General features: G+C 39.6%; 1 protein-coding gene across 4 annotated transcripts in view; it reads left to right on the plus strand.

The window, feature by feature from the left end:
- agap1 (ArfGAP with GTPase domain, ankyrin repeat and PH domain 1) overlaps positions 1 to 27838 on the plus strand; it is a 133353-nt gene that overhangs the window by 1779 nt on the left and 103736 nt on the right. Inside the window, exon 1 of one of the 4 annotated variants that reach the window (XM_029133838.3) lies at positions 24972 to 26970. The exons of 2 other annotated variants lie outside the window; for them this stretch is intronic. In XM_029133838.3, the coding sequence (XP_028989671.1) occupies positions 25764 to 26970 (1207 nt within the window). In that variant the 5' untranslated portion in view covers positions 24972 to 25763. Of the gene's footprint in view, positions 1 to 24971; positions 26971 to 27838 lie in introns of those variants that run through there. One more of the 4 variants, XM_029133845.3, reaches the window with a different exon arrangement.

Consider the following 27838-nt stretch of genomic DNA (forward strand, 5'->3'; position numbering starts at 1 on the left):
TGTAGTGTTAAAAAGGCATAAAATCGTAGGAAATGTCTAGGTACTATGGTTTTATTTGGGAATTTATCACATGGATGTAGTCCTTGGGCTCTTCTGATTTTAAGGATTCAAAATACATTTTTCTGTCAAATATTAAATTGTAATGTAGACATGTGACCAGTCAGCCAGAGCCCTGTGATGCTCTATAGGACAAAAAGATGATGGTGGGTCATAGCCTGGCTCAACAGAAGGTGACAATTAAAGGGGCCACAAAAAGTTAAATGTTTTAATTTATATATGAAAATGTAGTTTGAAATGCTTTGTCAAAATGCAAGACACAAGCAGTGTCAGAAGTAAGCAGACGATCTGAGGGAGGGGGAGACTCACACAGGCGTAATGCATCTTTAGGTGTCAGCTTCAGCCTTTTTACTTCCTGGAAAACAAGGAAATGACAAGGCAAACCAAAAGCAATGACACAACAACATATAATTGAAACCTTCCCAAAGCCAATTTTAATTATGTTGAACATTAGCTTCTGGGTTATGGTATCAAGAATAATAATGACAGAAAGATTTATTAATTACAGGTTTTGTTCAGAAATTTGTGTTACAAGCAGTTCTGCTGTGTGTGCAGGTGAGCCATATAACAACAGTCAGAATCGTGACTCTCTACTCATTTCCATTTTCCCTAAATTCAATGACACACTGTGAATGACTCAGCCTGCATTCATGCTGGAAATAGCCTAAAAGCGCAATAGCAGCTGTGCTATTATCCTCTTTCTTTGCCCCTCATTGCACATCTGGATGTGCCACTGATGTACATGTCATGTTACACAAGCTCTGAGCTCTAGAGACCATGCTGTGTGTTTGTGTTACGCAAGTAAGTTGTCAATCCATCTCACAAACTGCTTATATTAGTGTTTCTACGACTGAGTCATTCGAATTCTGGTGCTGTGACTTGTATATTGACACATTTGTCAGCACTGTGGCTCATTTGCATATGAGGTGTGTGTGGGGATAGATATATGTCCTGTGAAGCTGACCCACTTTCTGTGTCTGGAATCAGAGCTGTGGTTGCATTAGTTCTCATGCGGAGATTTGGGGAGACATGCTTTTCCTCAAAGAGCTTTTGATTGTTAGTTTGGATTTAACATAGATGAATTACCATAATTTCCGAGCTATAAAGCACACCCGACTTTAAGCCGTGCCCATTAGATTTTAATAAAAAAGCCACACCTGTCTAAAAGCTGCAGGTGTCCACGTCATAACATGAGACATTTAAACAGAAAGAGAATACAAAGAAAGATTTTTGTAACTTTGAATTAAATACAGTAAACAGTGCCGGGTAGTTAAAAAGAATACAGCAGCGTACCACAAAACATAACCATTATCTACTGCTGCCCTCTGCGCATTAAAACCATTAGTTCTGACACTGAAGAGAACGACTTTAAACGGCCTCACAATTACTTCGTCAAACACGTTCTCTGTCTTTCTTTCTGCTATTTCGTCATAGTGGAGGGAGCTGCAGCCACAGAGATGTCTGTGCTATGATGGACTGGCCTTTTTGTCTCGACTTCTTCCTTCTGTGTGGTTTGCGCCTAAGAATAAGTCAAACGTCTTCACAATCCCTTTTGGCGAGTTAGCCATTTATTTAAGGCAGAAAGAAGAATCTGCTCGTTGGCTCTGTCCGTCCAACATGGTCAGCAAGTCAATCACATATGGGTGCATCCTTCAAAAAAAGAGCTGTACCGTAACACCGCTAGCAAGAGCACACTGAAGAATCTGCGCAACCGTGATGCCAAATTCCCATAACCTTTTACTCTTGCCAAGTGATGAGCTTTTAGGATTTAAGGCAGGTGGAGTGTACCAGCTAGTGCTGTAGACCTGTTCTCCAGTAACACTGACCTTTTTGTTGTTGTTTTTTTTGTGTCCACCTGTTTTTGTCTTATTTTGTTGGCCCTACAGTGAACGCACCGTGACCTAGTTAGCCTCACTACCGTGTTTATTCAACCTCTAGGCTTTGTATTTTTTCTCATTTACGAGGAGTGGAGCCACATAATGGTCATTCTCATGTTTCAATAGTGTTCACAGATTAAAACAAATTGAATTAAATCTTGGTACAATTAGACGAGCAGAATACAGCTTCACTGTATGTACTATAGGATACTTGACCGCTGAAAAGCAAGTTGTGGTATAAAAAAAAATTATTTGCCAAAATGTAGAAAAACATTTAACATTGATGGGACTTGTGCAGAAAGGGAAATCGGCAGTATTAGGTTTTGTGGCTGAAAATAGTTATATCCTTAAACTCACCAGTGTTTTGCCTAGGATCATGGCTCATCATGGGGGGTGGATGGTTGGTTTGGCAATCATAGTATTAATAACAATGTACAATAACACACACACACACACACACACACACACATATATAGTGATGTGTTTTACATCATCTCCTGCTGCCCTGGCGACCAAATGCAAAGGAATAAATTATTTCTTTGCATAGAAAATATGGAGAAATCCGAGTATCCTTTCATTCTTAAATACTATGTCTTTTTGGTCAACTCCCATTGAAAAGCATTCCTTTAATGTACAGTGTATGTCACTTTTGGAAGCTCCCTTTTCTTTTAATTTATAAGCCCTTTGTAAATCTTTCTATGCTTCTTGCCTCATAGACACCTAGTCATCTCTCCATGCATTGTGATTTGGAGAGCACAAAGAAAAGAGTTTAGGCGTGAGTAGTAGTCCCTTGTCTGTTGATTGCAGTAAACATTCCCTTAATACAGAGACATTATCAGAACTATGTTTTGCTTAATTAAAGCAGAAGGCAGATGTAAAAATGTACTGACATCTGTTGATAACAGCAAAATGAGCTTGCATACATTATGTTCTCTTTCTAATGTGGCTGAGGATACAATATTTTAACCATTTGTTTTACTGCAGGCCCATTTTCATTAGCCCTAATGTATGAGGCGAAACATGAGTCATTATCAGCTTGGTTTAGTGAGTGAGCTCAGAGGAGGCTGCAGTAATAATGTGCATTAGGGCTTTGCAGCTGATTGTGTCTGATCAGGATGTTTTACAGATTTAGTGGTTTCTAGAGGTGCATAAATATAATATCTTCTAATGGCCATCATTGTGTTATCAGCAAAATAAAAATTTCCCTTTCATATTGTAAACCATTTGTTTATGTGAGAAGATCAAATAAAGGAAAATATAATCCAACTCTAAGATGACAGCTGCGCCGTTGCCCATATACTTACTCTTTTTTTTCCACTGGAGCTTCCTTCTACCACCAACCAGATGTAACATCTTTACTGCAGTTTAAAACATAGTTAGTAAAAAAGGCTAAAGTCGGCAATGTCCCACAAGTCAAATAATGAAAGTATCACAAAAACTGTGGACACATCTGCCTGGATGGTAATGAAACAAACATTTTCATTATTTTTATCTATTTATCACTTTTTATGTTTATTTTAAACATTTTCATTAATTTTTGGAAAATGTTAGTTATTTCTGTCAACATTTTACATAGTTTGTTTTCTATCATTTTGTTAATTAAATTTGGTGTTTTTCCTTATTTGTGCCTTTGAACATTTACTTTATTGCAACATTTACTTAGCGGGGGGCAAATTGCTGCAGAATAAATGGCAGAGATGTGACATGCTTGTGTGATGAAGATTAACTGTCATCATGCTGTTGTCAGAGGGGGATTTATCTGCATTAAAAACTTAAATTCTGGGTCAAATATAAGTGAGTAGTAGTATAGTTTTGGTAGTAGTAAAGATCCACCAATCTCTGTATACTTACTATTAGTTAAAAAGTAATTGCACACTACTATTATGTTTAGACTTCAAACAGTATTTAACGTATTAGATTTACCTTTATTTGATGTACCGGGTATAACTGGCGCCAGAGTACACTGCACTGAAACATAGAACAACCTGGAGTCTTTGTATACATTGTTTTCTGGCTGCTAATGTAATAAATTTGTACACCATTAAGTGTGACCATTGCATGAATGTGTATTGGGAAAAAAAACTATTGTATATATTAAGCTATTCTTTTCATAATAAATCTAATTGTTCTGTGTCAGTTGGTACATGTCTTGACTACAGTATGAGATCTAGAACATAAACACCCAAACTGTACAGGTAGATGAGAAATACAGACCTACTCCCATTAAGAGTCCTTTCATCAGTTCAGTCTTGACCTTTCCTTCCATTAAATGCAGAGGAAACATCACAAAAAATAGTGACAAGATTTGGAGGGTGAAAATATAGCCCTATGATGAAAAGAAAGACATTTGTCCCGACATAAGTGCAATGTTTACAGGGTGAGGTCATTTTGCAGCTTTAATTTTTTTAAACTATTTTTGAATTCTCAATTTGTTACAAACATCATTAGATTTCCTAATTTGTTGCTGTGTGGCAACTTGATTACAGCCTGCAGAGCATATGGAGTTCTCAATAGTATTTATTTTTCTGTAGACCATAAAATCTGTTTTACTACTTGATATTTTTTAGTTCTACTAAAAAGACACAAGTTTGCCTATAGTATTTATGCCTATTTTCATTCACTTATTCTCTCTTATACAACTGAATTTTGTGTAGTAGCACCCTGCTGGGACCACTGCAGTTTTTGTCTTTGAGCCAAGTGTGTTTTTTTTCTTTTTTTAATCCCTCTGTTTTGTTGAATTAGGGGTGGTTATGTAACATCACAAACTGGTGACTGAATCTGCATTTGGAGCACTACATATATACTATAAACAACATGGCCATCTGTAAATTCAAAGGTGTGTGTGTGTGTGTGTGTGTGTGTGTGTGTGTGTGTGTGTGTGTGTGTGTGTGTGTGTGTGTGTGTGTGTGTGTGTGTGTGTGTGTGTGTGTGTGTGTGTGTGTGTGTGTGTGTGTGTGTGTGTGTGTGTGTGTGAGAGAGAATTCTTTATTCTCATGTGCTTGTACTCTCAGATTGATGGTATTAGAGAAAACCTTTTCTATATCGAGATGCTAAAACCATATCCTACACCACTTCTTACTTGAGCCTCCTGTCATCAGTTAGGAATTATGAAGCTGTTATACCGGTGCTGATTCTATCCGACCAGCCTCAAGTCAACTTCTGGGCAAGCTGACATTGTGGCTACTGTAGGCTCGAACTGGTGTCTTGGTAGCGCAGTTGGTTGTTGGCTGGCGTAAAACACTTTGCACTAGCTCTCCGCACCTTGCATGACAGCCCACTGCTTCCCCGGGACTCATTTTATTGTGACATTGTATGTACATAATACTGTATGACAAAGGATTTCTTCTTTCTTCTTAACTGCTATATAAACACTGTTTCACAAGGACACTCTAAGGGTTGTGTACTAAACTGCTGTGGTGCAAAGTAAGAAGAAGAAGAAGACCACTTTACAGTGTTTTACTATAAACTGACTGGTACTCATGATAACTGGGTCATAACAGGAAGAACAAGACTGGGAACAATAGTGCCCCCAGACGATTTTCAGGGGTGACCAGATGGCACCTCTGAAAATCCGGGACTGGTGGACCAATTTGGTTCTTTTATGGTAGCTTGGATATTCACTAATATCTTTTTTTTTAAATGGCTATTGCTGAATATTCATCAGTCATTAAAAAAGCAACATTTTGAGATGGCTTGATTAATGAATTGCATTTTCATTGTGATATTAAAATACATGATAACTATAATGCAAAAACATTTAAAATGGAAAAAGACTGCGGTTGGAACTTACTGTTATTGGTACTGACAACTTTCTCCTACGTTGGCTGGTTGGTTAGCATGTAGTGCTGGTGATACTAAGGTTGTGAGTTTGAATCTAGCTGCATGATTAATTATTGTTTATTCTGGTGATAACCTACCAGTATTCAGTCAAAATCACATTAATTTCATTTTCAATGGTGAAAGACTTACACTATTGAATTAGAGTGTGATGCCTTTAGGGTGAGGAGGAAAAGTGTTAAAGATTGATTCTGTGAACCTGTCAGTGAGAGCTCCCTATTGGCTCTTGGAAAGTAGTTTGAGTGAGCACTTACATCACACTTCTGTAAGCTAGCTTCAGCAGGAGAAAGGAAAACGGTAGCAGCTCATGTTCTACAATGTGTAATATAAAACAAGAAACTAAAGCCTTGTGTGGACCTTTTTTTTTTTTTTTTTTACTCTATTCACTGGCTGACTAGCAGCACATAGTGCACGTGGTGCTCGGACAGTACATAGAGCGTCGGCTATTAAAGCGCTAACATTATATTGCAAGAAAGCTCTGTGAATAAACAAACCTTTGTTTTTAATTTTTGACAGTTATTGTGGGCCCTTCTTCTCTCTTTCTGCTTTGTTAAACCTTTCCTCTAATTTCTAGATGGCCAGATTTATGCTTCCTTGACCACGAGGACGTTACTGCTTTTAACCATTGACGATCTGACTAATCTCATCAGTAGCGAGTCTATACTGTAGGATACAGATGGACGGACAGAACCATGTAGTAAATAGGAGGAGGGGTGTAATTTCACCGGAGAGGCAGAAATAAGCCGTAATTTAGTCCTATTTGTAATTCTTTCATAGATAAATTCTTGATATCTCATATTACTGATAATAATGTTGTTGTTGTTATTATTAATAAAACTGGTCTCTGTGGGCCCCTCAAAGTTCGTGGGTGCAAAGTCATGACCAAATTGGCCAGGACCACCACTGCAAAGAAGGGCTGACTGCTGTTCAAGCTGTTCCTTTTTATTCTGCATTTGCCTAATGCTGTGCATGAGACATAATTTCCAAGTCAGGGAGCAGGAACTGCTACAAGCTCGGGTCCTCTACCAGAGGCCTGGGAGCTTGAGGGTCCTGCGCAGTATCTGTTCCTAGGACTGCACTCGGCTGGACAGAGATCTCAGATGTTGTTCCTGGGATCTGCTGGAACCACTCTTACAGCCCCTGGTGTTCTTATCACCACGGGTACCACTTGTGCCCTTACCCTCCACACCTATCTCTTCTTTTAACCCTTGGTACTTCTCAATCTTCTTGTGCTTCTTCTTCCTGATTTTGCTATCACCAGGGATTTCTACATCTATCACTACAGCCTTGTTCTTTTGTGTGTCCACCACTGCTATGTCGGGATGGTTTGTCAGTCTGCTTGTCTTATTATGCCAACCGGATACCTGCTTACCAGGAGTCTGTAGGTGTTAATCGACCGGATTTTGGTTTTTCCATTCAGCTGACTTCTGAGGACTTGCCTTACCTTTTGGAGGTACTTAGTGGTCGCTGTTTTCCATGCTGCCTCTTCCTAGTTACTATTTGCCTGTGGGATTCCAAGGTATTTGTAGTTATCCTCCACATCTGCTATCGTGCCTTCTGGTGGTTCTATCACTCAGTCCTGAGAACCTTTCTTCGACCCTACTTATCCAGTCTGAATGACATTCCCATGTCTTGGCCCTTGGCAGACAACTTGATGTCATCCATGTAGAGGAGGTGGCTGATGGTTGTGCGATTCCATAGTTGGCATCCATGACCAGTCTGAGTCATGATCTGGCTGAGGAGGTTGAGGGCCTATGCAGAACAACAGCGGATGAGCACTTTTCCTTTGCCAAGATAATCCATCTTACCTCTCAGGTGTGCCATATGATTATGATAAGTGGACAGCATGATTATTGACCGTTCCTTAGACTGGCCACAATAAAAGGCCACACTGAAATGTATAGTTTTGTTTTTTTGGGGGGATCTGGGGACTAGGTTTGCATCGTATACCAGTGTTAATTTGGTACCACAGTACTGAGGCACTTTTAAACTGTACTATATTGCATTTGGATGGGACCACAGTGCCCGCAACAGCGCGGGACTTCGACCACGTGACATCCTCTTGTTGTAACTGCAGCTAAGAGGACGAGGAGCAAGCAGCAAACAAGATGAAGGAAACAGCTAGCAAGTGAGTGAGCAGGAGAAAAGCTTGGAGTGAGCAGAGACGTTAGAGGGGGGGGCACGGAGGAGGAGAACAGTCACCACAGTCACTTGTGGACAAACCAGGGGTGAAAAGTGCTACATGGCAATACTTTAATCTTAAAAACAAATTCTCATAAAACTATTCAGTATCAGTCAGCTTCAGTCAGGGAGCCTATTACTGTAATCCAGTCCGGGATTTGAGCAGCAGTAGCCCGTTTCAACAATCAGACAGCAGTGTTATCTGTAGGAGTTTGTTGATCTATTGCACAAAATCCATGGAACGCATTCAGCAAAAACAACGACGGTAGTGTCAACGTATTGAGAAAACAATATGCGCAGGGGCAAGTTTTCCAGAGACATTTAACTGGACCCTTGACTCCGCCATGTTACGGGCACCCACGTCAGGACATATACAAAATTAGTTCTAAAATTGTTGTGCAATAAAAAAAGACTATTATTTTGATTTTAAATATAATTAAAAATATATTTAAATGATTTTTTAATTTTGATATGTTATTGTTCTAAGGTTTTAAATTAAGTCAGTAATGATATTTTTTGTATTCTTTTTTTTATCTGAAAAAGTATCACAAGTATCGGAATACATACCAGGTATTGGTACCAAAATGTTGGTATCTTGACAACACTACTGTGGACTGGGAAAACCACATAATCAGTATCTGGTGTGACCACCATTTGCCTCATGCAGTGCAATATATTTGCATAGTTTAAAGTTAAAAATGTTTGTCCATTTTTTTAAGAGTTCAGATCTCAGATATTTTCAAATATTGTTCGCAAATCCGTCTAAATCTGAATCTCCACAACAATTTTGGGGAGGAATAGACCTTAGTCTGTTTTTATTTACAGAAGGTCTAAGATCTTTGTGTTCAGCTTACTGAAAGAAGGCAAGGCACGAACATAGTTGTCATAATTCATATATAGAAAGTTGGTTGGACATTACAACAAATAAGCAAGACATAAACCATGCACACGGATTCATCGATACCAAAGCTCTGTCTGATCTGTGTGAAAGTATCATCTGCTGTGGTGTCGAGCAACAGAGGGCTTCTTCCCTTTCCCCTCAGTCTGTTTAATATGAGAGGAAGTTCCAGACACTGACCTCACCAAAACAATAGTTGATTTGTGTCCAATGCAGATATAATGGGGATCTAAAAATAGGTTGCTGGTTGCCTGGCTTCCTGCCCGCAACTTAACAATGCTTTTACATTTTTATTTCTTGTGTCCATTTAGCAGTGGCACATTGAACACACAGAAACACAGTAAAGTTCATTAAATGCAACACACAATGTGTTGCTGAGGAGGAAGATGGCAACAATCCATATTTTCTCAGAGGAGCTGTGTGCAGGACATGGCCCTTAGTGTCTCTGCACTGTGCGCCGATAGAAACACAATTAAATATATAAGTGCTGCAATGAATTTCACCAATGACAGTTTCTCTTGGATGAAGTTGCGGATTCTAGTGCTAATGGAGAACATACAGTATATGTGTTATGGATTATCAGTTTTGGGCCTCAAATGTACAGAGAAGTGCAGGAAACTTCCTTAAGAAGAAACTGGAAAAAACAGCCAGGACATAATGATCGAGTTTTATTGTTTTAGCTTGTGCTGTGAAGTTTTGAGTACAGTTATAAACTGATGCCTGTCTTGTTTTGAGTATCTGGAGTAACGTTAGTTTATGTTGCTGACGTTATCTTGTGCATTAGCTTTGCCTGCCTGGCAGCAGCTCTAACAATAATTCAATAATACTACTTCATTTTGTAGGCAATATTGGCTGGCACATTACTGTTGTTTTTCCTTGTTTTATCTGGATATAGACCATCAACGTTGAACGTTTTTGCGCATTTTTGCTAATAAAATTGACCATTTTTATAACACAACTTTTGAGAGGTGAGAGGTATGACTTCAATGAAACTTTCTGATCTGATATCTCAAATTTTAAATGCAAGACCGCCTTTTTAATATGTAATATGTTGTATAATGTTTCAAAAAGATGACGTGGTTGTCAAAATAAAAATAATTTGTTTTTAATTAATAATTTGAGTTCGGTTTGCTCAAAGAATTGTATTATTATTGTCTTATTAACATGTGTGCTGAACACATGACAAATCACTGTGTAAAGAAAAATGTGTTGGTGAGTCAGATGTAGCTTGCTTTACCCGTCTAATAAACTGGGCAACTTGGAGTTTTGCATTAGCTATCTTTTAGTCTATAATCAAACTAGCTAGCTTTGTCCAACAACAACGTCCTTGTATGCAATCCACAGTAAATGTTAATCAGAAGTCAATTACACTCAGAAGGATCATCACCAAATAGTCCAAAGGCTTACGTTCTGGAGCTTCACTTCACTAATATTTACAGGATGCCCACATCTTTGGTCTAAGGTGTGAAGGCGGTTCAGGCACTAATAATTGAAACTCCACTCTCGTGAAGTTGGTTTCTGACCGTTTAAGCAGACACATGCACCTTTGTGGCCTGCTGTAAGTCATTTTGCAGGGCTCTGGCAATGCTCCTCCGGTTACTCCTTGCACAAAGGTGGAGGTAGCGGTCCTGTTGCTGGGTTGTTGTCCTCCTATAGTCTCCATGTTTACTGATGTACTGGCCTGTCCCCTGGTAGAGCCTCCGTGCTCTTGACAGTATGCTGACAGACACACACAAGAGGTTATAATTTAACAGTGTTTGAATAAAGACATATTTTCTAAGTTTAGCAGCCTTTTATTTTGGTCCAAAGCAGACAATTGTTGATTGATTTCACATTAGTATTGTGGAGATATTGGTATTGTAATAACAGCAATGAATGAGTACATTGTGTAGTTACACATTGTGTGTCACTGTAGTATTATTATTATACTGTAATGTATAGTCTGATAGCTGTGGTGAGATTGCCCACCTTCCTGGATTGGGGGTGTAACAGTCTTGTGCTTAAAGCCCGACAGGCATCAGCTCATAACATTACTCTTAACTTCACAGCACAAGCCAAAACAGTAAAAGGTTGATATATTACTTACTAAGTGCTCTTTTGACTCTTCTGTCCTGACGTTTTTTTCCCCAGTTTTTTCTTGTTATCCTGACGTAGTTTTTTCAGTGCTCCTCTGTCTATATGTGGCTCTAAACTGATGATCCGTAACACATACTGTATATGTTCCCCGTTGGAAGTAGAATCTGCAACTTCAACCAAGAGAATCCAGCAGCGTTGAAATTCATTGCAGCACTGCGTTTTTCAGTTCTGATGTTGTCATCTGTATACTGCAGAGACACCACCAGCTGTCGGCTGCAGCTAACGAATAAGCTAACATTAGCAACGTAATGTGGCGCTACTCCCGTTAGCAACTTAAGTTAATGCCATCCCCAACACTCCAACACACAAAGCCTGACAGACATCGGCTCGTAACTGTATAGCACAAGTTGTGAAGTTTGAGCATAAAAAATAACCAATCTAATATATTTGTTACTCAGTCCTCATTCGTCCATTCTATCCTAGCTATTTATTCCAGTCTTCTTGGTATCCTGAAACAAGTTTCCATTGCTCCCCTGTCCATATGTAGCCTAAGACTGGGGGCGTGAGTACTGTAAGTTTGAACTTTCAAGCTCCTCCCTTATCGTTCGCAGGCGTGAACTTCCAAGCTCCTCCTTCATTGTTACAGAATCGTTGGGTTTGTCCTTTCTGTTGGACTTGTGAAGTGGTCTTGATCTTGTCTGAGCTAGATGAAAGGGCAGCATTATTAATGGGAGACAGATTGTGTCTGAGGCCTCCTCCTCTGTTAAGAGAGGGTTAATTTGTACATTCCCTCACCCCTCTCTCAAACCACTCGTCCTTTATGTCCAGAATGTGAACTTCGTTGTCATGAAACGAGTGGCCCTTTTCATTCACATGGAGAGACACCTCTGAAACTAGGCCTGATGTATTGTTCCATCTGTGCCTTTTTGTCACAGACATTTTTCTGTGTAGTCTTAATTAATGTAATCCCTTTTTTCTGATTTCATGCATAAATTTGTCATAAAATGGTTCTGCCTAATTTGGTCATAAAATGTGTTCTGATCTTCATCTAAAAACAATAAAAAACACTGTCTGCTTCAACTAATACAAACTCACATGTGCTGCAATATTTTTTTGAACAGCAATGGCTTCCTTCGTGGTGTCCATTTTTTGTTCAGGTATTCTGTACATCTTTAGCTGACAGTCTCAAATGCTTCTTTACTTAAGCATTCAATGCTGTACTCTTGCAGTCATCTCTACAGGACAATCACGCCTACAGAGAGTAGCAACAGTGCTGAACTTTCTCTGAAATTTAACTCATTAGCCTAGGGGTTCACATACTGTACTTTTTACACCCTGCACTGTGAATGTTATGTTTAATAAAAGCATGAAAACATAATGTGTGTGCAGTATTAGTTTAAGCAGACTGTGTTGTTCTATTGTTGTGACTTGGATGAAGATCAGAACACATTTTATGACCAATGGATGCAGAAATGCACAGATTCACCAAAGGGTTCATATTTTTTTCCCTTCCAACTGTATGTTCCCCGTAAGCAGTAGAATCCTCAGCTTCCTCCAAGAGAAATTGACTGCTGTGAAATTTATTGTAGCACAGAGACCTCAGTTTTGTTCCATTTCAGATGGTTTGGCAGTTTGCTGCTGAAAGTTCATTACTGCCAACTAGGAAGGAATATGGGCACCCTGGCTCCTTGCAGTTGCCTTTCGGCTGATGCAGCCTGGCCCTCCTCCATACAGCGTTTGTGCACTGTACGGCAAGTCAGACTGCGCTAACACACTATAGAACTTGCTTTCTTGCAAATAATCTATAGCAGCATAAACAATTGCAGAGATACCACCTCAGCTGTAGCAGGCTGGCTCCTCCTTCCTCTCAGCCTGACTATTGCTACAGCGAAAAGTGAGGCCATGGCAATTTGCAAAAATTTTCAGTTGCCCTGGCGAATACTAAAGTACTAAATACTACTTGACATGTTTTTGGTCAACCCTCATTAAAATTAAAGGAACACTTTTAACCAATTTTCACTCAGTGTTGATTGGAATATAAGACTATATAAGACTTTTGATTTCAAATTGCTTGTGCACATTTTTTTCTGATATTTTATTGCGCAAATTAATTGATGAATGCCAGACATTTACCAACATTGCTTATATTCTACATGCAAACATTTAGGGTACACTGTGCTATATATTTATCTGCCAGTCTGGAAATGTCTGTTGTTCTTTTTTTCAAATTTGTTCTAACTCTATGGTGCTGTCTTCTCTCTACTTAACAAACCCCCTTAAACAAGGTTTGAAAAAGAGAATTATATTGCCTTAATTGCAGTGTTGAATAATTAATTGTATTGGCAGATTCTTGTCAATACATAAACCTTGTAGGGATGCACATTGAGAGACTTAAGCCTTTGCCCATAACTTTTTTCTGCAGAGTAGTTTGTCTGGTTCGCTGTTCACCACAGTTTATTATGTATTTGTATTTATTTTACTATGTTTTGATCAAATCCCGAAATTTCAGCTCTGTATGAAGATCATAAATAAGACTAGGTCAGCTTGTAATAAATGTGTAATGAGTGAAATTCCATCCATCCAGCCAGCCTACCGCTCAATCTTTTATGCAGGGTTGTGGGGGGTGATTACAACAAAATACATTGCTTCCCTATTTTTAGTTTAATTCATCTACGTCCTTTTTGCCACTTTTAAAATTACTACTTTATTCTATTGAACCATTCACTGCATCACCTAAACCTGCTGAATTGTCATTCATAAGGACAGTCAAATGTTGCACAACTGCTACGTATTGCTGATTTCAAGCCAGCCAGCAGCACTCATCTGTTCCTTTTTTTAAAGAAAATATATATATATTTTTTTACTATCTCCAGATTGTGTTCTTGTTTTAGGTCACCATCTGGCAGGGGGATGACCTGTCCTTGCAAATCTTGCTGTCCACTACTGCCCTTGGTGACCCAGGCTTGATTTCTGACTACATGTCATGCATGTAGATATATATAGAAAGTACAATAAATGTTTGACTGGATTACAGCTGCATTCAACTTAGCAGCTGTCATTGATTTGTTTGAGAGTAGTTGTAGCTCTCACTTTAGCCAACTCACTGTCAGCCTTTAGTATTTTATCATGGCAGCCACAACTTGGCGACAATGCTCTGCAGCTGACCCCTGGCTTCTCTGTGGAGGAGGATAAACAAATAACCAAACAGGGATCAATAACGATTACATCAGGACACACTTATTCAGTTTTAACCTACTCATATATACTGGTACTTTTGCTACTACGTCTTTAGTTTTTCAGGTTGTTTACACAGTCAGATATTTTCATTCTAGCAGAACAGAAAGCACTTTACTACCGAATTAAAATAAAATACCTAAAAAAATTAAGAAAAACAAATTGTCACATCATTTTTGTTATTACACATTCATCATGTTTCAGTTTATCTTTACATGCTGTCTTTAACATGTTAGACAACAACTGAACAAATTCAATTTTAGTTTTTTGTAGTGACCCCCCCCCCCCCATCCAGCAGGTGGCGACCCAGACAACCGCCTAGTTTGACTATGCCCAGAGCATAGCCAGAGCCCTGGCATGACTATAATATTTGGGCTCATGTTCTTATGATAACAAACAGAAACATAGTCTGTCTGATCCATTAAATGCTGACATTTTTTTCTTTAAAATTTTTTCTGCTGCTTATCCGCAAATTCCGCTAATTTGCAAAGTACATCCATGTCACTAACTTCAGTGTGTGTTGCCGCAGTGTTGCCAGATGGGAAATAAAGAAATACGGTACTGTCGCTTTAAAATTATTGTATTTTGAAACTATCATATGAGCCAAAAACAACTTTACTAATCGCAATGCATTTTAAAACAAACCTATTCTATGTGCACATAACCTAAGGAAATAACATGGAGGCTGTCTTGAGGATAATGAGGATATTAAGAGCTTTGTGTTCTTACTGCAGCAAAAACACTGTAGACATATGACACAGATAGTTCTATAATGATAAAAACCATGACAGTTTTACTTTATTCGGTGAAAGGCAAAGTAACAGATGATATAAATTACATGGCAGCAATGGTGACATGCAAAATATAAAATGATGAAATCAGTAAAATTTAATTGTTTTTGTCTTATGTTTGGCTATGAGCACCCTTGTTTTTTTTCTTCAATCACCAGTGCCCTCTGCTGGCACACTACACACATCACAAAGAATTTCACGCTCTGTCTTCACTGTTTTTGGGTTGCAATTTGAAAGGCTTGTAGCTTCAAGTTGAAGTGAAGGACAGCACATTTAAAGCAGATTGCAGACTTAATGTATAATCCAGTATGTCATTTTACAGTACTTCTTACTGCCTTCACACTTTTGCATTGTGGTAGTCTTATTTGAAAGAGATAAAAAGACAGTTGAAGTTGAGTGGCATTCCTCATCCGGTTTCGCAGGGCACTGGTCAAAATGTAGCGGTCATCAGCATGGGATGTGGCCAAAGGACGTCCACTTCTACGCCTTCCTGTGCCTGTTTTTTTCTCTGTATCTTTGTTGCAACCTGCTGATCACACTCTGAAACACTCTAAGCCCAGTGGCCACCTTTCTCTGATAAAGTCCCGTACGAAACCTCGCAATGTCGTGGTACTGTTCATCAATTGTTAGGTGTTGTCTTGGTCTTATTGTGTTTCTCTATCTATTCTCTCTATTGGTCTATTGAAGTTTTTATTTTTCAATCGCTGGAATTTTTGTTTTGTTTGAGATGTAAAGAGTCAAAATCAAAATTTAATTAAAAACACCCAGATAAGGGATTTATAATAAGCAAAACGTCAAATAATATTTTTTTATTATTAATCTGGTTAATCGATTAATCAAAAAAAAATCGACAGATTAATCAATTATCAAAATAATCTATAGTGGCAGCCCTAGAATTTATGCACGAAAACCTGCAACATTAAAGCGCAATTTGCTGCAAGGCCTGGTTTACCTGATGTAGTTGGACTCATCAAATGGACACATCACTATAAATGCTCAGTCACAGGAGACACATGTCAACAGAAAACATTTATTTCATCAATATACAAATAATCTGTGATGCACAAATGCAGCTACAGTCAGCAATGTTGTAGGAGCCTGGTTTAATGATGATGAGGTTTGAAGCTGGTACCAAATCGGTGGCTTCTTGGTCAGTAAATAATTTTTTTTAATATTGATTCCTTTTGCGCGTAGAAACTGTGCCCCCCCCCAAATATCATGTTGTCTTCAGCGTCAACACTAGTCACTGGGTTAATGTAGAGACTTCCTATTAGTTGCTGACAGGGGGTCAGTTCATGTTCTCCTTCACCTCCACCTGTTTTGGTGACACTTTAGTGGTAAATTTTGCTTCACATCCACCTCAATGTCAAACCAATTTTTTTTTATTCCAGTTACTGTGCGGAACCTGCAGCATTGACACCTGCACACATGGTCCGACTTAGTGTACTGCTCTGATGCAGACCGTATTTAAATGAATTAACATATTTAAATAGAGACCTCTCACATGAGGAGTCTGCTACTTAATCGCCAGTGCTCAATTCCATGTTGATTGGGATGTTCGAAGGAAATGTGTAGATTCCTACTTAGTAGAGGTTGATATTCTTCTACTAATGCATTTCTGGAATTCAATTTACACCAAGTTTGGTAATCTTTGCAAGTCTTTGTACACGAGGCCCCTAGGTTCTACGTTTGATGAGTAACTTAAAGGGAATGGCAGTATTGAATGCTGAGCTGAAGTTCAGGACAAGAGACAATGTTAAAAATGCCTGTGAATACCTCAGTAAGCTGCTCTGCACATGCTCTAAGAACCCCTCCAGGGATGCCATCAGGCAGCATTGCGTTCCTTCAGCAGGAGGCGCACCTCCTTGTTCATTCATGGCCTTTGATTTGGGTATGTGTTGATCTGCTTCTGGTTTGTAACACTATAGTGGCATTAATGTGGTCCAGAACGGTGGAAGTGTAGTTGTCTATGTCCATGTAAGAGCCACTGGTGGCCTGGGAAGCAAACATACTCAAGAAGAACTGCCCCCCCCCCCACCCCCTCACCATCCACAACAACACAGTGTCTACTGTGGACTCATTCAGGTTCCTAGGGTCCACAATCTACCAGGACCTGAAGTGGACTCCCACATAGACGCTTTCATCAAAAAGGCCAGGAGAGGTTGTACTTTATGAAACAGCTCAGGAAGTTCAGCCTACCCCAATAGCTGCTGACCATCGTCTATACTGGAATCATCCAGTCTGTCCCCTGCACCTTTATCACTGTGTGGTTTGGTTCAGCCACCAAGCAGGACACACACAGACTGCAGCTGGTGGTCCGGTCAGCAGAGAAGATCATTGGGACTGAGCTTCCGTCCGTCGAGCATCTGTACTGGGCCAGATCCAGAAAACGGGCTGTGCATCACCGCTGACCCCACACACCCTGCACATAAACTGTTTAAGCTCCTCCCCTCTGGCAGGTATCACAGAGCAAGTGCCACCAGAACCACCAGACACAGAGTTAGCTTCTTTCCTGTTTCTGAGCTGAACTCTCCAATCACAGAGAAAGGACTTAATGAAACATGTGTGCTGCAAATTTTAATTTATCCTATTTTATCTTATTGTTTTATCATATTTTTTATGCTAATAACTTATCTATAGTGTTTATAATTCATATAATTCATGGCATTCATCGGCATGAGGGTATAAAACCCTCATGCCGAACTGGATGCAATCCCATGTTTGTCTTGTGTAAACCTGGCAATTAAAACTGATTCTGATTCTGACGTTAACCCCCGCCGGCCACACTTCGATGGTCCTCACTGATGGCTTCACATGGTTGATGAGTGTCAGGAGGAATGTAGGCAACAACTGTAACAATTAGTAGCTAATCTGTGAAAGAAACACCAAGCAAGATCTGCAGCGCTCGGTGCACCTTCCAGATTAGCCTCCATTTATTTGTTACCTTAAACTGGCATTCATCGCTCATTTCATTATTCAATCATTTTCATCAATGCTTTATAATATACCATGACAGAGCAGCTCTCTACCACATATGCATACTGATATTAAAGCGGCACCATTAGACCGCTATTCAGCCATGTTTCAGCGAAGATGATGTTGCAGTTCTGGAGTTTCTTTCTGTGGTTCACCAGTGAGAGTACATTGGCGAGGAAAATGATGGGTAAAGGGAGCCGGTGTGGTGTTGGCTTTACGTAGCTTAGCTCTTAGCCTTCTGTGTTCTCTATAGATATATCTACTGTTTTTATAAATATCAAGAAGGCACAGGCAAAACAAAATCACATAACATCACATGTTTACTCAAGGAAAGTTTATTTAATTCAATTATTCACAAAAAGGGGATTTTGCTCAAAGCATCACAGTGCTATCAGACAAAAAATGTTAAATGGTATTAATAAGAAGGCGTCATCTTGAGTTGTACCATGATGAAGTGGTTCATTACAGTAACTTCAAGCTGCAATTCATTTATTTGGCCAGCAGATGTTACTAAAGGTACTGTGTTGAAAAGCTTCGATTTTAAAAAAACCTTTTTCGGTACAAGCTTCAGTGCTTCAGAAAAGCTAGAGAGATACAGAGCCTTGCGATATGTACATGCCATGTTGGTCTTAGTTTGTTTTACTTATTTAGCTTAACCCACCTGTTTTCAAAAACACTGGGTCAATGAGTGAAAGTCCACTAAGTCAAAGGCATCTGTCCAATGAAGCAAAAACATGTTCCTAAGTTAAAATCAAATTAGATAAATACCAAAAAACGCAAATGTAAATCAGGTATATATGTTGATTTCATATGGATATATTTTTAATATCCATTGTAATTATTTTTGGTTCTCTGTGCAAGAAAAATAATTTTTTAACAAATAAGTCAATGAGATTTTAATCATCAGTGCATATGAATAGTTGTTCTCTCTGCACATAGCAGTAAAATTTATCTGTTGACATTTTTAGCCTTTTTGTTTTCCGTTGATCGTGAAGGGGAAGTTTTGCTTGGCACATCTGTATTTAACCACCACACTCCTATGTCGCATACACTTTCAGACCCAGCCAGTTCTGCCAAGCTCCATGGCAACAGAGGTGGGGTAGGGCAGATAGATCTGAATTGGACGTCAAACCTAATTCTGAGGCAACTTTGCATATGAGCAGACTTATTCAACTGCACATAGCAAGCCGATCAGAAAACCATGTTACAGTACACGTTTTGCAGAGAGGCTGGATTTTCCTGTATGTCAAGAATTAATTTACTTCAAATAGCTGTGGATACTGATAAAAACAAGTCCTTAGCAAATCACGAGTTAGGTTATAGTTTGTTTAGTTGTTTGGAGACCTGAGTTATAATATTCAGCTATATTTGAGGTGTATTAATTAATGTCTTTTCATATTAATATAGAAAAAATTACAAAGAAATCAGCAGCTAAGAAATACCTAATAATGTAAATTTAGTCTCTGTAGAAAACTAGACTTCATTGTGTGAACAGTTATGCTTATTATTTTTTTGCAGGATGTGGTATCTCACAGTTGTGTTAAATGGTGAATAATCCTGCACTTGTATAGTGCTTTCCTACCTAATGGTACCCAAAGTGCAGCGCTATAACACTGCATTCACATTCACTCATTCGCTCACACAAGCAGACACATGGTTCAAACCACAGTTCCTATGATTGATGGACGACGGCTCAGCCTCTTGAGCCACTGCTGCCTGTTTCTGAGAATATTTTCTGCACATTTTCTATTTTATGTTTTCCATTGTCTTTCAAGTCTTTGTGTCCATAGAGATTGTGTTCGGATATTTGTGTCTCTGATTACATTCCAACGATTTTCTGTTTTGACTATATTTGTATGCTGTCAGCATCCCTCGTGTGTGTGTATAGCCATGCCTCCTCTGGGGGGCCTCCCTCTGCATCAACCTATCCCTACTTCCTTGGCTAACTGACCCATTTTTCATTTTTCAGGGGGGGGGGGAGTGTGTGGGGGGGTGGGGGAGTGTGTGGAGGGAGGAGGAGGGGATGGATCTTTCTTCTTACTGCTGCTCTGACATTCTTTGATGCAGTGAAAAAGGGTAAAGGAGTAAGATGAGAGGAAGTGTCTATATGTGTGTGACTTGATTAGTGTGCCTCTCACTGCAGTGGCACTGTTTACCTTGTGGTCACCGTGGACAAATTGTGTGCGTCTGGGTGTGGTAAAGCTATATTTTGGTGTATAAGATTTATTTCTTTCTGCCCACATTTTGGCATAATATTGAGGATATAATGCAGCAAAAATACATCCATTTGAAAACCCTAAATGTCAAGGAGTGAAAGTGATCACGGGTTTTCACAACCAAGAAAAGCCAAAACCAAGAAATTATTTCTGAATTGTTCTGCATTAAGAATATTTCTGTGTTTTTACAGTACATTTGTTATGTTATGTTTTTTGCTGTGACCAGGCAAACAAAATTAGAATTAGATTAAAGTATTCAGACCCCCTTACATTTTTTTCACACTATATATATTGCAGTTATATATAGTTATTGTTATATTGCAGCCCTGCTAAAATCCTTCAAGTTCATTTTTTTCCTCATTAATGTAATGTCAGAAAAACACAGGATTGTTGACATTTTTGCAAATTTATTTAAAGAGAAAACTGAAATATCACACAGTCATGTATTCAGACGCTTTGCTTTGACACGCACATTTAGCTCAGGTGCTGTGTGAATATCAATGAGGAAAAACATGAACTTGAACTAAATGATTTAAGCAAATTGCTGATTTTAGAAAATGACTGCAATAAAACAGAGTAAAAAGTTTCAGGGGTCTGAATACTTTCCATACTCACTAAGGGGATTCACTTAATGAGATGTGGGGATGCGGATCATCTGTTAATTTTTCCTGAATGACATATGCACTGCCTATGGCCACACGAAACATTTTATGATGTTTCTTTGACCATTTCTTTGGAGCACTGCGTATTAATTATGCTATGTACTGTTGTGTTACCTCCACATTTACTCAATCCACTACTGTAACCTGTGGGTGACAAGTAAGCTGCATGCATTTCTTCCCCTGGTTTATCGTAGCTTCACCTTTTTATTCTGGCTCAGCAAGTGTGCAGCGAAATAAGCCAGGATAAACCTAGTTTATTATAGTGGGTACACAATTCAGTGCAAATATGAAAAAGATATTTAATGTCTTAGTTCAGTAATGACATCAAAATTGGTGCCATGTGCAAACATATTTCATCTAATCGAGTTAGCAGGTGTACTATATCATGAGAAGAAAAATGAGGCCCATGAAAAGAATCAAATTCTGGGGCTGATGTGTTTGTCCACACTCCAGGGTGTATACTATAAATGGGGTGAAGGGTTAGATTGTAAAGCTTCAGGCTGCAATTTCTGATAAGCACAGCAATGTCCTGTGAATGGATTAAAGCGCAGTAGAAGTCAGTTCACTTTTGATTCAAACTTCCTCCAAGTCAGCATTTCTGCAAGCATACGCAGCAAGTGTAAAATAAAATTTATTAACTTATACAGCAAAATTCACATTTCTGGTTTTGTTATATGCATACGTGACTTTCACAAGTGACAATCCAGACATTGAGGAACGGAGGTTTACATTTTTATTAAACTTGAGCTAGACCACAACGCAGAGAGGTAGAGAGAAACAGAAGCAGGGAGAAAATGTGCTGTTTTGCTGTGCTCATGTTTAAAACCTCTGAGTAGAAATGTTTCCTCCACCACTAAATGATAGTTTCAACCAGATACTGTCAGGTTTGATTTTACCACACTGACTGACAGCAGAAAGAGACATTGTTTCTTAAAACATTAATTCACAGGAAGCGACAGGCCTTAGACAGCTCCAGTCTTTGTTTTCTCAGAGCAGTTACATCAGTAATAAATCTGATATGAATCAAGTAATAACAAAGAATTAATAGAGTTTGTTTTGTGGTGAACAAAGATTAAAGGGTGTGTGGAGGACAGGTCCCATTTATACCCCCACACTACAATTTAACAGATCCAGTGCTCTGCGATTTCTATTGCTCATACTGAGCTATAAGGAACAATAAATAATCAACAATTTACACAGACACCAAGCTGGCGTGCTCACAATTTTACCATTTCTAATCAACAGTACCCACACCTCAGCTTTGGAGCTTTTACCTGGAAGTACTCTGAGCAGTATATGTAGACACACTCTTGAGTATGTTAGAAGTGCACTTCCTACTTTTATTGCCAATTTGCTAATTACTGTAATTCAGGACTTCCTAACCTTGTTGGAGGTGCTAAACCCCACCAGTTTCATATGCACATTCACCGAACTCTCTGTATTGAAAAAAAAAATAGATTTTTCAAATTCAAGACATAGATATGTTTTAATGGAAATGCATTAACATCACTGTGTTCAAAGAACAAAACCAATACATTGCATGAACTCAATAATTACATACATCATTTTTCACAAAGAAATGACCTTTTGAAATTCTACCACACGGAAATGGTTTTAATTTTTTACCTGCTACAATAATAATGAATATTTACTGTTTTCTTTATAATGTTTTTTTATAAAGTATAATGTTTGAGCAGTGTAACTGTGCAAACACACACGAATAGATCATCAATCCAATCAGCAGTGCTGCTGGTGTGATTGACAGAGGGGAGGAGCCAACCAGCTATGAGTGAAAACAGTTTCTTGTGATGTGCACGTTAATCTTAAGCGACAAAACATGACTAACAGCAGTGTCAAAACTATTGTGTATTGGTTATACGATATCTTAGATCGTACAGACCCTAACATTTCGTATGAATACAATAATTATTGTATGTCTGGCAACATTGGTGCCAAATTCCCTACAGCATAGATTGGCCAAACAATGTAGCACGATCATCTGCAGTAAATGATTGCCAAGCGGGACAAATCATATGGGTTGGGTGCGTGTCTTGTGCCTTGACCTCCGCCGAACCCCTCAAACTAACTCACCAAAACCGTTGGGTTTGATCATGCCCAGGTTAAAAAACACTGCTCCGGTTCATTAGGGGTTCCCCCTTTGATGACATAGTCACATGCCAGCCTGTTTAAACACTGCCCAAAACAACCTGGCCCCAGTACTTGTACTAGATTTCCACCATTACAAAGAGCGTACCAGACTACAATGGAATTAAAACGGCACACCTACTGTACCCACACTGTTTTAATGAAACAGAAAGATGTGGTTGTACTCTAATATGCAAAGTCCCTCCTCTGAGAGACTGAGTTTGGCGTAAATTATCAAATTCAATCCTGGTTCACAAGGATGTTAAGACCTGACCTACCCTAAACTGAATGCATTTCCACAGAGGTGTGGAAGCAGCATAGTATCATTTTCCTGTTAGTCAAATATTTGCCGGGTACTGTTTATGCATTTTTATCAGAGCACAGAAGGTTATTGTTCCATATGACCGTGGTTCTCACAGTACCTTCCAACACATGATAGAGCTCTACAGAGACAAGAAGTCTTCAGTACTTGCAGTATCAGGATAATAGGACTAGCAAAGAGTCTCCGGAGGTGCCATTTAGTGCCAGACACATGAGCAGAAGATGGTAAGTAAAAATATAATCTACAGAGATATCATTCCCTCAGTGCTTGTATGTGCCCCAAACCAGTGAGGTGAATGGAGAAAGCTGCCCTTGGCCACTTCTCTAATCTGGATTAATCCCAGTAATAATCCACCAGACATCAAAGAACCAGGTTTCAAGAGGATGTAGGAGAGTAGGTGGAGGGTGGATAATCTCCCAGATAAAACAGAGAGGGAAAGAGAGCTTTGAATTTTAGAGTGTTGAAATATTTAAATTTAGGAGACGATCAAAGATGCAGCTCATGTCACATCAGCCTGAATATCCTGCTTCTTCTTCAACCTTAGTTGTTTTCAAAGTTGCATTAGTTACAAAGCTGCTGATTGTTCAAGTTACACCTAACAACCTAATATGGCTGTTGAACAGAAATTAAATCAAATCTTATTCGTAGTATCAACGGTTTAGATGGACCATTTTTGAGATATTAGAAAAAGCTGAACATGAAATAAATTCAAGATATATTGATTTCCTCATCCACACAATTTCTTTCGCATAGTCCTATCTCAGGTGGGGTTTACCCAGGACAGGTCACTAGTCCATCACCGGGCCACATACAGACACAGACAAACCAACCTTTCTTGCACTTGCAACTGCGGTCAATTTATACGTGCATGTCTTTGGACTGTGAGACGTAAACTGTAGGAAAACCAACACAGACGCGTGGAGAACATGCAAACTCCACACCACAAGGCGGCTGGGCAAATCATGTGCTACTACTACTACTACTACTTTTATTGTTTCAGTTTATCTGATGAAAATATGCAGCAGATTTATACATTTCACCCCCTCAACTCTGTCAATTATTTTAAATAAATGTCACACATGTGACTTTTACAACTTTTAATTACAACTTTAAATTCAACAACCTTCAAATCAGATCTCGCTGTTCTGCTGCAGATATTTCTGTTTCATTTTGATATTCTCTTTCTAGCTGCAGAATGATAACACTGCTTCCTCAGTGGCTGCTTTAGAGGCCTGATAGACAGAAAGGAGGAGGAGGAACCTCTACCCATTCAGAGACATGTGCTTACTGTGAAACATGAGCTGGAGTTATTCTTTCAGGATGTTGTTGACATGTCTATGGTGGTGTCCTGCTGACCTACATATAAAAGCTACACAGTTTTAGTTCAGGTTTATGGCATTTTTTTCTGTGTTGGAGGCATTAGAACTCTTACTGCACATCATCATTTTATATTTTCTGTTAATTTTAATATTTTAATTTTAATAACTTTACAGTTTGTAAAATGCAACATCAGAAGATTAGTTATTAATGTTTTTTATATCAAAACTGAAGAAATTATAAGTCAAACTGTATGTATTTAGTTTAATGAATAATAAATTTAAATAAAACAAAAGCAAACATGGAAAGGACTTTTTTTGGTGTTTTGGTGCATTTTAGGAGCACCTTGTTGTAAACTCCAGGTCCTGTTCATGAATCTGCTCCGTGTTTTCCCGCGAACCCCCACTGCTGCTGGCCCGTCTTTGTCGGTGTGTGGAGCGTCGTATACGGAGTGCCTGCTGCACAGAGAATAGCTTTAGAGGGGATGCCGTGTGTCGCTTTCAGGGGGTAAAACCAGTCGCACAGAGAGGAAGGCAGACCCGCTCCTCAACTTTAAATGCAGAAATATTTAAATTCCAAGTGAAAGTGGTTGAGGGTGAAAGAGGTTGGACCACCTGCGCTGCGGGGGATGTGCGCGCACAATCGGAGACGACGCATTGGCACCGTTAGGGACGCGGCTCTAGAATAATATTTCATCCTTCGCTTTTGTTTGTAATGGAGGCACAATAATCGGAGTCGACACCAGAGCTGTCAGGACACACGTGGAGGGCTCGTAGTGGTAAGGAGGTCTCCGTGGGAGCGGAAAGTGTGCCTCACCGTGCGCTGCCCGAGGAGCGGAGGACACCTCGTCGCTGCCGGTTTATCGCCTTGGTTCCCAGTTCAAATTCCACTGGGATGAACCCACAATCTATTTGCTGCGTCAAAGCTTATGCTTTTTGGACATCTGACTAATACTACAGCTCCTTCCTGCCCCGTAGAGTTTTATTCTGTTGCATTTGTACAGTTTTAATTGATTTACAAGTCCAGTGTTATTGTGTTGTTAAAATAATTACAAGATCACATTGTGATCGATTATTCCTTGTTTTTATGTTTTAGTTATACCTGTTCAGTGTATAGCTTGTAGTTAAAATTAGCCACACTTTAGGTAGATTGTAGTTGTTTTTTTTTATTAGCGATGTATCTTCTTGACAACAACTGCACTGATAGAATGGAGAGGGCAACACCTCAGAGAAAAACTGTGTATCGGATCTCCCTTACCTTAGTGAAGAGGGAGAGTTTAGAGGATGGGGAGGGCTCCGGCTCCCAGCAGGCAGAGAACGCCACAGTGGGTACCTTCTGTCGTGAGGGCTCCATAGAGATCCAGCGCAGTGGCCTTCTGGAGCAACTGAAGGAAGTGGAGGATGAGTCTGAAGACTTCTTAGCCTCACGCAGTTACAGGAACGTCAGGACATGTAGCATGGGGCAACTGGAGCTGGGAAAGCTCAAACTATCTAGAAATCATCACTTACTGACAGAGATGAGGATGAAGGCCACTAGTCCGTTAGCTGAGTATGGAAAAGGCACCCCTGAAAATGTGTCACTACAGAGTAAGGACAAGATGCATATGTGCAGAGTGCATGCATTGGAGGATCCAGAGAGACTCGCGGAGGACATTTTATCTAAAACTCCACAAACTGGTGCTGCTGTAAAGAATGGCAGTACTAGCAAGAAATTTCTCAAATCAAAGAGCATGGAGGAGAGGAGCACTGCTCCTCCTCTTAATGGAGATGGGAATATGCTACCCTCCAAAAATAACATGAAAGCATCTCCTGAGACGCCCCCTCTGAAGGGACCACCTGGTTTTTTACGGCGCAGCTTCAGTTTCAGACACTGGACTGGCAGCGAGCTGCTGCGTCTGAGAGCGCTGTCCAAAGACAAACACCACAACAGTTCTGGTTGCATCAGCCACAGCCCTGTGCAAGATGTTGGGGAGAAGGACAGAGAGGATCATGTTGTGCTTCCAGCTTCCCTTCTTGCTGACCCTACCAGAGAGAAGAGCAGGACTCTGGAGGTTGGTGCCATACTGAACAAGACAAACTCGATGTCTGAGCTGAACCGATGGGAGAGAGCCCACGGCGGGAAGAATCGGACACTGGACAACAGCGACCTGCTGCGAATGGCAGCTGAGAATGACGGTTCAGGTGGTGGCTTCTTCCTGCGAGGAGCGGGTAGTCGCTCCAGTGAGAGGCGTTTGCGTCGCTTTTTCAGTGGAATCTTCTCCAGGAGGGATGAGGCCACATCTACACCAGTAGGAAGTCCTAGCACCTGCCGATACCACCGGAGCAAGAGAATGGTGTTGTCACAGTCTAGCACAGAGAGCATGGATGGAGAAAGTACCAACGGTAAAAGCTAACTGCACTCTGCATTGCACTCTCCTTGTTTTTTGAGGTTGATACTATGCTCACATGATACAAATGAAAATATAACTTTAGCTCAAGAGCCATCACCCCCCCCCCCCCCCCCCACTCCCCCATAAAAAATCTGGTGTCTTTAACCCTCATCAGTCCTGTGACTGTCATTCAAATTGTCATGGAGAGTATTTTCGTGCTAAAGCAGTGGGGGAGGGAGGATTACAGTGTGTGTGTGTGTGTGATGAGATTCAGTTATTTGTTTTAGACAGCAGGGTGATGTTTGGTTTTTACACCGACAACTAGCTACTGCTGTTTGTCTTTCATTACAATCCGGTTTATTGTCTCCTCCAGTGACAGAAGTAAAGATGAATATGACAATTTTTGTATGTGTGTAAAAGTATAGACTCGGCAGCTGAAAATTTATGTTGGATTTATACAAAAAGCAAGACAGAAGGGAGAGAACGCCAGAACAATGTACTCTGATATACTCTTAAGCCAGGTAATGTTGGAAAATGAGTTTAAAATAGCAGCAAGGAAAATAATGAAGTCAGAGAGGAAGTAGGAGTAGAGACAGAGGCGAACTGATTTGTTCACTATACGGCTGCTCAGACAGACAGATGTGTGTCTTTTTGTTAAGCTTCTCCATAGGCATTTTTCCAGATATGGCAGTTTCCAGCTGCAGCAGTAGCAGGAAATATGATAGTTCACACTATACATTAGTAATATATTGCAAACTTTTAAGTAGGTAAAGAGTAAGAGTATTTGATCTATTATCCACTTTTTACCTCAATGCTCATTTTAAAATGTGATAATGATGCAGGTTACATGTTACTTTTTACTACTTACTGTTAAAATAAGC

This window comes from Betta splendens, chromosome 2, assembly GCF_900634795.4.
Source record: "Betta splendens chromosome 2, fBetSpl5.4, whole genome shotgun sequence".
NCBI classification, from domain to species: Eukaryota; Metazoa; Chordata; class Actinopteri; order Anabantiformes; family Osphronemidae; genus Betta; species Betta splendens.